Here is a 9,022-nt window from a genome sequence, read left to right as displayed (position 1 = left end):
GTGCAGGGAGCTCCCGTACAAGAACAGAGCAACTCAGCACACGGGAGAGGAGAAGAGAAAAGGGAGAGACGAGAGCAACACGACTTCAACGGGGAACGTGCAACAACCCGCTGTGCAACACGGCAGCCGAGCGTTGTGTCCCCAGACAGGAAGGTTTTACCCTGCTTCGGAAATACAGAATGAATCGATGAAGAGCCTTTCTGTATTTCTTTTCCAAATCCCTCATCGAGGTTTCTTATCACTTCAGGAGGGGTTTGGTTTTTGTCTCAGATCCTATAGACATTTAGAGAAAGACACGCCCGGCTGTTGATCAAGGGCAAGGGATTGCAACAAAGACAAATGAGCGGTTTGTATGAACTGCCGATGCACACGTGGCATTTGTAATCACAGACAATACCGACACCAGCATACTTGGGGGAGATGAGAAGTGAGTTTGTGGTGCAAAGACTAAAGCGTGTGCATCTGGATTGGGCCACCGCTTTCCTAAGGGACCTCTGTGCAGCAACCGAGCTCATGTAACGCCGCAAGCATTGGACCAGGCGTTGGGAGGACAACAGCTCTCCCTCTCCCTAAGCCCATCACTGGCACGTGCATTTAAAATCAATCATTAGAAGAGAATTAACAAAATCGACAAACAATGTTCGCCAGTGGAGAGAAGCTAAACCTTAATGTCACGTCTGAAGAGATCTACTGCTCCGTGGCTATGTTTATCTTGAAACTGGTCACTTGAACTTGGTCCCCGTACTCCAAGGCATCTCGAGGATTTGGGCTCATTTCCAGCAACATGCGACCTTGTCCCCGTCCGCTCTCCCTGCGACAACGAACAGCCCCCGCGTTCGAACGGTTGCCAGCAGAGACACCGCGCTCCCTTCTCCACCAGCATTACTAGCCACGCCAGGAGGGACGTTAGCAATGCCTACGTCTAACTTAAAATTAAAACAAAAGTAATTAATCCTGTGCTCTCAGCTACTATACTGAGATTTAACCTAACAGGCTGTGGAGAATGTCATTCGAGCTCTGGATTTTCTATACCTAACTACAGAGCTGGGGACTGACTTTCCCTTAGAAATCTTAATTTTTATTCTCCACGTAGACAATGTAAGCTCCCTTCCTGGCATCATTCACTGCCTACACCCTAAAATTGGAAAAAACAAATCATTGGAATTAGAGTCATATTTGGAAGACTGGTAAACTGCAGCTAAATACTCAGTATAAAACTTAAATCTCTCAAGGGACAGCCACACAGGTCTGCTTCTCATGGGCACGGTTTCCAGTAGCCTGAAGGCACCGCTCAGCACACGGCCCTGACCCTCGGGGCTGTCTGGATGCAGGGGAAAGCCCCCAGGAGCTTTCCTGCCAAAAAAGACAAGGCAGACGTGGAGGGGAGGAGGAGGAGGTGTGTACCATTGCTCATACGTTACACCCCAATACTTAAAAACTGGATTTGTTGCTCTCGCTTGTTCTGTGAGGAGAATGGGAAAGAGTGTGATTAAAGAGAAGGGGAAGAGATGAATTAAAAGGAGCACAGGGTTAGAAATAAAGACAGGAAGAGAAAGACATTAAAGGGAGAGTGCTCTATAGAGGACAGGCTCATTTGAACACCACTCTTTGAAAGGCTTCCCCCAAAATTTCCCTTGTGCCACACAAAATATTGCCATGAAGAGCACATTTCTGTACTTTGTTTCTCTGTACGTTGCTGCCACAGCTGAGTTACACGCCATGCAGATGCAATACTGCCTTCCCCAAGGAGCTCCAGGGAGCACGCTGCATTCAGAGGGAAACCTGTGCGATGGGAGCAGAGCGCACAACGACTCCTGGGAGGGCACAGGGTGGGATTGTTTTCTTGTTTTAAAGTTCAGACCACTTGGAAGAAGACCTGACATGAGAATATAACAGCGTACAGGTGTTGCACTCGTATGTGGAGCAAAACCGCGTTGAGATCGGAGGAGACCTACAACGAGCAGATCTTTTCTGTCTGTCATGGCCCACGATTAGGCTGAAAGGGATTACTGAATGAAATGTGGCATTGAACAATACAGCATCCATTGTGTTGTTTAATTATATAAAAGGTAATTGTACAGTGCCCCATAATTACTGATTTAGAAACAGCTGCCAAATTGTGCACGGAGGACACAGCTGCATTGCAGACATGTCTGGGAGAGCGCCGGAGTGAAACCCCTGGGAGTGCCTGGAAAAGCCAACTCCGGACTGTGGGAGAAGCCGGCTGGTTTGACATGTCTGCTAGTAAGATCAAGGGTCAACCAGTTAACCACCTTGATATGAGCCGCCCTCGTTAGGATTCAGAGTCAACACACCGATGCATGCACAGGGCAGCTACGAACTTGGAGCTAGTCACAGACTTGTAGGAAAAAGAGGCTAAAAGGGACGCGGGAGGTCAGTTCGTCTATCTCCTGCTCAGGGCAGGATCAGGCCAGTGGGAACCGTGCCCCACAAATGTCTGTGTGACCTCCACGGCGACCCCTCCCCAGACAGACTTCACAACCTCTCTGTGTCCGTGTTTAATCCCCCTCATTGCTAGCAAGCCCTTCCTGCGCTTCGGCTCCGGAAGGCGTCGGCACCAGGAAAGTTCGGCAGTAACAGCCGCGCAGCCAGCGCGACGGCAAACGATTGAGCTGCTAGAATAAATCCAGATTGCCCCGAACAGAAGCAATCGAATCGATCCTCATCTCCATGTGCAACCCACAGCCCTCATCTGCCCCACGGCTGACCCCCGACCGAGTCACGGCCACGCGGGGCTGCTCTGACTTCTCTCCTCCGGCAGCTTTTCTCCTGAGCACCACGGCTGGAGAGGGGGGTTGGCTGCAGCCGTGTTGGGCTGAGGACGTGGGCAGGCCCGGTTCCTTGGGCAGGTGTGATATCTCCTATTACACCAACTAAATAGCTGGAAAAATTGTTCATTGCCAGCTTTGTGGCACAGACGCCCTTCTTCAGGCACAAGGAAACTCTGCCTGATGGCTGGAAACTTAATTAAACAGGATGCTCATCATCACCTTCCTGGCTGAAGGAAACGGCCTTTACATGTGCCACAAAGGTGTGGTTAGCTGAAAGCCCCTGGTTGTCCCTGCAGAAATATTGCTGGAGGTTTGAAATCTCTGACATCTTTGCAGAGGAGCAGCGACACGAGCGGCTACGCCTTCCCCTGGACGGGATTCGTGGCATCAGATCACAGCAGGGCGCGCTGGGTTTGCTCGTAGGGAGCACGGCGCAGGACTCGGTCTCTTCTGTAACCCGCACGGGGTGAGGAACGGGTGTGCTGGGGGGAGCAGATCGAGGCCCCCAGCGTGAGGGGGGGACCAGGGCTGGGGCAGGAGCAGGGCCGGGGGCAGGCGCTGCCCAGGTGGGGCACGGTGCAGCACAGAACGGAGCCGCGAGTGCCTCATCCGGGGGGCGCGAGGGGGAGGTACGCACCCCCGGGAGAGGCATGGGGGGCATGTGCCCCCAGTCTGTACACGGGGCGGGGGCAGGCTGGGGTGTGCTGGTCTCTTCCTGGGGGCAGGGCTGGGCCCGGGCTGGCTCAGAGTAGGAGGGGTGGGACGGGTAGCAGCGCTGCGGGGGGGCGGGGTATAAGGAGGCTACGGCAGATTTCGGGTGGCTGCGGCCCCATCCATACACCCCTGTCCCGGTGCTACCAGCGCCTGCCCCAAGCACAGCCCCACCCCAGCCCCCCACCAGAGAAAGGCTGACACAGCCCCCGGCTCTGGCCCCAGCCTGCCCTCGCCCCATGCACAGATCTGGGGGGCACATACCCCCAGCCCCTCCCCCGGGGGTGCATACAGCACAGAAGCCGCCCCCTCCCCTGTGCCCTGTGGACGAGCCGCACCCTGTCCTGCCCTGGCTGGGCAGCGCCTGCCCCTGCCCCTGCCCCTGCCCCCCCTACTCCCCCCTCCCTCGATCTGCCCCCAGACACCTTCCCCCAACACTGACCAGCCAGACGCTGCGGTCCAAGCTGCCGGGCTGCAGACCAGCCAGCAGATCCGTATTGCCCGCTTTGGTATCAGCCATCGGTATCGGCCCCAAAATCTTTATCGATACAGCCCTAATAAAACCAGTCGCCCACATCCACTGCCAATCATTAAACCAGGCTCCTATCCAGACCCGCACACACCCACCTCCACCAGTAAATCCCTCAGTTCCTAAAACCAGTTTCCCTTCAACCATCATTTCTCAGCCCTTCTGGGGGGTGGAAAAGAGCCCTGCACCAATTAAACACACAGTGAGTATGCGGGGACAGTGGTTTATGAGGAGTATTTATTCGTGGTGTAGCCGACATCCCTCACTGCTGGGTGCATTTAGATGAGGGTCCCTCGTTATCTGGCCCCGTGCTCAGTACATCTTGGCTACTGAATCCCTCCCGGCAGGAGGCTCTTTGGAGAGCGGCGGCTCGCCCTGGCGCAGGAGAGCGGCGCAGGCCTCTGCAGCGAGCGCCGTGGTGCGCCCTTCTCACGCTGCTCGCCGTGGTTTCAGGGCATCACTGCTGAAGCCCTGCACTGCTTCTGGGTGATTTTTACCAGGCCAGGCACCAAACACCTCCCAGCCTGGGAAAAGACAAGAAAAGACAAGAAAAGAAATACATTTGGCTGCCGGGGATAAACTGAGCAACTCCGCACTTGAAAGCTCACAGGAAGGATGTGGTGGGGCACTTTGCATTTCAATACGGATCCAGGAAGAGGCAATTGCCATTTACTCCAGCCTAACCTGGCTACAAAGGACAAACCAGAGTACGGCGCAGGCTCATCCTAGAAAAGTGATCCACTTTTCATCTGCAGATCCAGAGACTTTACCTGCACCCGTCAGCCTGGCACACGGAGGGCACGCGTCCTCGCAGCCCACCCCCGGGCTCCCCGTACACTACTGGGGTCTCCTCGACTCCATCTGCCGCGGCACATTTATTCTGGTGGGAGCCTGACAGGCCTCGGTGCCCACAGGGAGGCGGGGGGAGAAGAAACCCCGGGTTTAGAGAAACCCGCTTGCGGAAGAGAAGGGCGGGGGCATTTGGACACCCGCACAAGGGGGCTGCGGAGAGAGGAGGTGCTGTCCTGCGACAACTCCGGCGCTGCGAGGCGTCAGGTGCACGGTGAATAAGGACACGGCGGCTGACAGGCGCCGCTCCCCCGACGCACGGCCAGGAAGGAGGCAGGGATCTGCCCCCCAGCCCAGCCCGGGAGCAGGGGACGCAGCGACCCCTCAGAGCAGCGGGGTTTTATGGAGCGATCGTGTCGTGGCTGCGAAGTGCAGGCAGGGCTACGAGACGGGGCCTTAGCCCCCGACCCCCCGGGCTCTTACCTTCCCGTGGCTGGGGATGGGCTGGAGCAGCCCCCCAGGCACAGGGCGCCCCGTCTCCATCCCAGCCTCCGTCTCCCAGCCCGTCGCACCGGGGGCGCAGGAACTGCTGCGTCTCACGTCCACGCCCGAGAAGAGCCACCGCAGCTCCCACCTCCCGCGGAAATCTCAGCGGCTGGAAAAGGATAAAAGGAAGTGGGAATAAAAAGTCGAGCTCCAGGCAGCCAGGACAGGAGCCGCGGTGCTCGGCTCTGCACGCGCCTGTGCCAAAGCCAACTCGTCTCAGTGCTCCTGCTCAGTCCTGCGCCCCCCAGCAGCTCCCCAGGACCCCCCAAGATGCCCGAGAGGTAAAACCGAGCTGCTCCCCCCCCCCGCAACGAAATCCACCGCGGGGCATCGGGGGTCGTGCCCCCGCGCAGGGCCGACCTGCTGCTCCAGCCGCCCCCGGCACACTCACGGCACCGCTGGGAGCAGACGCCAGGACGAAAAGCGGAGCCCCGAGCGCCCCGGAGGAGGAGAGGAGCCGGGCCCGGGGGGGCGGGTGCCCCCACCCGAGGGTGCAGCGGGCCCGAGCGGCTGCCCGCACCGACGCCGGCCCAGCCCCGGGGCGCGCAGACCCGCGGGGCCCGCCTGGTGCGCGCAGCGCGGCTCCGCCACGGCCGGGGACGCGCCCAGGGCCCCCCCCCCCCCCCCCGCGCCCCCCGCCCTGCCCCCCCGCCCTGCCCGGGCACCCGCTGCGCGGCTCCGCGCCAACCTGGGGGGGGGGCCGGGCGAGCGGCCGGGGGGGAGACCGGCTCTGCCGGGAAGGGGGGGGCCGGGGGGGGACCCAGCCAGACAGACAGCGGGGTCTTGTGCGCCCACCGCCGACTCTCCGCTCTGCGCCGGGCTCCCCCCCGCCCCGCGCCCCCTGCAGCCCCCCCCCCCCGCCGGGAAACACCGGTGCTCGGCGCCCCCCCGCACGGCCCCCCCCGCACGGTACACCCCGGGCCGGCCCGTCTGTCCCGCGAGTCCCGGCCCCCCCCCCCCGTGTGCAGGGCCCGGCGGGGGGGGGCGGCGCCGGGAGCCCGGGCCCCGGGGGGGGCGGGGGGGGCTGCGGGGGTGCACCGGGGGGAGTTTGCCCCGCCCCCGCAGGCAGCCCGGGCACTCCGGGGGGGGGGGCCGTCAGGCCGAGGGGGGGGCTGCCCCCGGCTGCGGGGGGCCGGGGGCGGGGCGAGCACAGCGGAGCCGGCCGCAGCGGCACGACCCCCCCCGCGGCTCCCGGGGGGCGTGCGTGCGTGTGCGTGTGTCTGCGGGCACGTGTCTGCCCGCGGGGTCGTGTGCGTGCTTGCACGTGTCTGTGTGCATTCAGGTACGCCTGTGCGTGCACGTGTGTGCGTGTCTGTGCTGCATATGTGTCTGTGCATGTGCATGCATGTCTGTGTGCATGTCTTGTATGTGTGTGTGTTTGTGTGCATGTGTGTGTGTGTGCATATGCGCATGTGCCTGGGGGGTATGCCTGTGTGCATGTGCCTGGGTGTGTGTGTGTGCATGCATGCAGGCATGTGTTTGTGCATGTGTCTGTGCTGTGTGTGTGTGTGCCTTTGTGTTTGTGCATGAGCATCTCTCTGCATGTGCATATGCCTGTCTGTGCGTGTGTGTGTGTGTGTTCATGGCAGGAAGAGTGTATTTGTGTCTGTGTGTCCATGTGCAGAGAGTGAGTGTGTAGAGTGTGCACTGGTCTGCATGTCTGTGTGTCTGTCCATGTGCATTCATGCATCTGTGTTCATGGCATGACCCGTGCAGAGAGCTGGTGAGTCATGCAGGACGCGTGTGCGCGGCGGCGTGGGAGGAGAGTGGCGGAGGTCAGCGGGAGCTCCCACAGACGCTGGCGCTGCCGGCAGAGGGGGGCGAGCGCTGACCAGGGGTCGGCGACCCCCCCAGACGCTGCCGGCAGTGTCGGCGGTGCCTTTCTGTAGGGGCTGCACCCCCACGCTCAGGGGTGCATGTGCATCCGTGTGCACCCACTGCTCTTCGCCCCGGTGGTGAGTAGAGTGTGTGCCTGTCTGTGTGCACACTTGCGTTCATGGGTATTTAGCCATAATGGGGGACGGGGAGGTAGGTAGCAGGGAGAAGAGGGGGCATGTGCCCCCACCACCAGCCCAGCAGGGTCTCCCCAGCCTCCCCTGCCAGCACCCGAGGGGAAGGGCCCCCCTCACCCCGCTGTAGCCCAGGGCCCCGATACACATGAACCCGCGGGGGGGCGGGGAGGGTGGATGACGACACATGGATCTGCACCCGGAGCCTGTCATTCTGGACGAGCAATGTGCTAGTACTGTCTCTAAACGTGCAAGTTGAACATTTCATTAAAACATCTGTTTCACGCCCAGTAGGGAAAGCACACGCGTGTTCATGTTTGCTTGGACGTTGCAAGGGGCAATATCCCGTCCGCCTCTGGGAGCTGCAGGTCTGCACTGCCCATGGCATTGAGATCTGCCTGATCGAGGAGGCGGTTTCCCCAGACATTTCATTGTTCCTGGCACTTAAAAAAAAAAAGGGCAAAAACACCCCTGCCGGATATACACAATGGCAAATTCCAGCCCTGCAATGAACTATACATTATGATTAGTGCTTAAAGCGTACCGTTTTACCAGCCTTCAGATCAGCCCTCGGAGACTTCACATGTCCTCATGAGAGCACACTACCAATCTCCAAGGTGTTTAGCACATCACTACTGCTTTATAGTTGTTTTTAAAAATGTTTGAGATGAACTGATCTCACCAAGGTGAAAAAACCACTTTTTATTCTGCTCCTTCACCCCCCTTTTCCAAACAAGGCCGTGGAGCCTGTATAAAAACGGATCATGTGTTTCGCTCTTATGTGACAAACGGGATTTTATACAATCTTCTTATGCCGCTGGTTCTGTCCCTTTAGTAGCACACCGAGAGGTCATCGAGTCATACAACACGGGGCAGGAAGAGACGTTGGGAGGCCGTGTAGTCACCCCCTGCACAAGGCAGGATCATCCCCTAGAAACCCTCCAGCCAAGCATCGAACCTGCTCTTACACGTTTGCAAGCATTGGGATTGCACAACTCTCTGGGGAGCCTGTTTCAATGCTCAAAAAGAAATCACCCCCATATATTGGGAAAGGTCTAATTTCAAACCTAAATATCTCCTGCTGCAATTCTTCATTGACTCTGAGTCTGTTTCTGTGGCTGAAGCAAACAGGACACGTCTCCATCCTCTCCGCGGCCACCTTCCGGTGTTTGAAGACAGCGAGCTCTCGGGGACTAATCCTGGAGCACAATCATTCAGCCAAGATGCATCCATCTCCCAGTGCTGTCATCTCAAAGGAAAGAGATACCGTCATTATCGTTAAAGAATCAGGCAGGAAAGGAAAAATCAGGATGGTAGACGAGGAGCAAGACCTCCAGGCCCAGTGAGCACATGATATCCATGGAAAGAGCCTCGTCAGCCACCGCCCTGGTGAAAGGGCTGTGTGAGCAAAGGCAGAAGAGGGAGGTCGAGGACGCGGCTCTGTTTAAACAGTTCGCCCTCCAGAAAGGGAAAGGGCTTGAAGGGAACTGAGGGAAGTTGCCCGTGAAGGTGGTGAAATGCTGAGAGCCTGGGAGGACGCACACCAGCACAAGGCCCAGTGGAGGCGGCAAGTAACCCAGTGCATTTCTCCAGCTCAGAGCTGGGAGCCAGCGGGACCCCCCGGCTACAGACACAGCGGTGACAGT

The 9,022-nt window shown here is 58.7% G+C and overlaps 3 protein-coding genes across 3 annotated transcripts in view; 2 read left to right on the top strand and 1 right to left on the bottom strand.

The window, feature by feature from the left end:
- The window catches only part of LOC149875529 (uncharacterized), a 433,980-nt gene that overhangs the window by 126,764 nt on the left and 298,194 nt on the right, over positions 1–9,022 (top strand). The window lies entirely within an intron of this gene.
- LOC149875538 (uncharacterized) overlaps positions 1–9,022 on the top strand; it is a 246,051-nt gene that overhangs the window by 209,122 nt on the left and 27,907 nt on the right. The gene's annotated exons all lie outside the window — the stretch shown is intronic.
- Positions 4,237–9,022, bottom strand: part of LOC149875540 (uncharacterized) — an 11,266-nt gene continuing 6,480 nt past the window's right edge. The window contains exons 2-5 of the mRNA XM_090031444.1: positions 6,018–6,097; positions 5,759–5,985; positions 5,305–5,476; positions 4,237–4,556 (exon numbers count right to left, since the gene is read on the bottom strand). Coding sequence (XP_089887570.1) covers positions 4,462–4,556; positions 5,305–5,476; positions 5,759–5,985; positions 6,018–6,097 — 574 coding nt within the window. The 3' untranslated portion in view covers positions 4,237–4,461. The remainder of the gene's footprint in view (positions 4,557–5,304; positions 5,477–5,758; positions 5,986–6,017; positions 6,098–9,022) is intronic.

This window comes from Crocodylus siamensis, chromosome 1 (assembly GCF_052110815.1).
Source record: "Crocodylus siamensis isolate JL-2025a chromosome 1, ASM5211081v1, whole genome shotgun sequence".
In the NCBI taxonomy this organism is placed as follows: domain Eukaryota; kingdom Metazoa; phylum Chordata; order Crocodylia; family Crocodylidae; genus Crocodylus; species Crocodylus siamensis.
The sequence above is the reverse complement of the archived record's forward strand: the minus strand, read 5'-3'. Positions and strand labels throughout refer to the sequence as shown.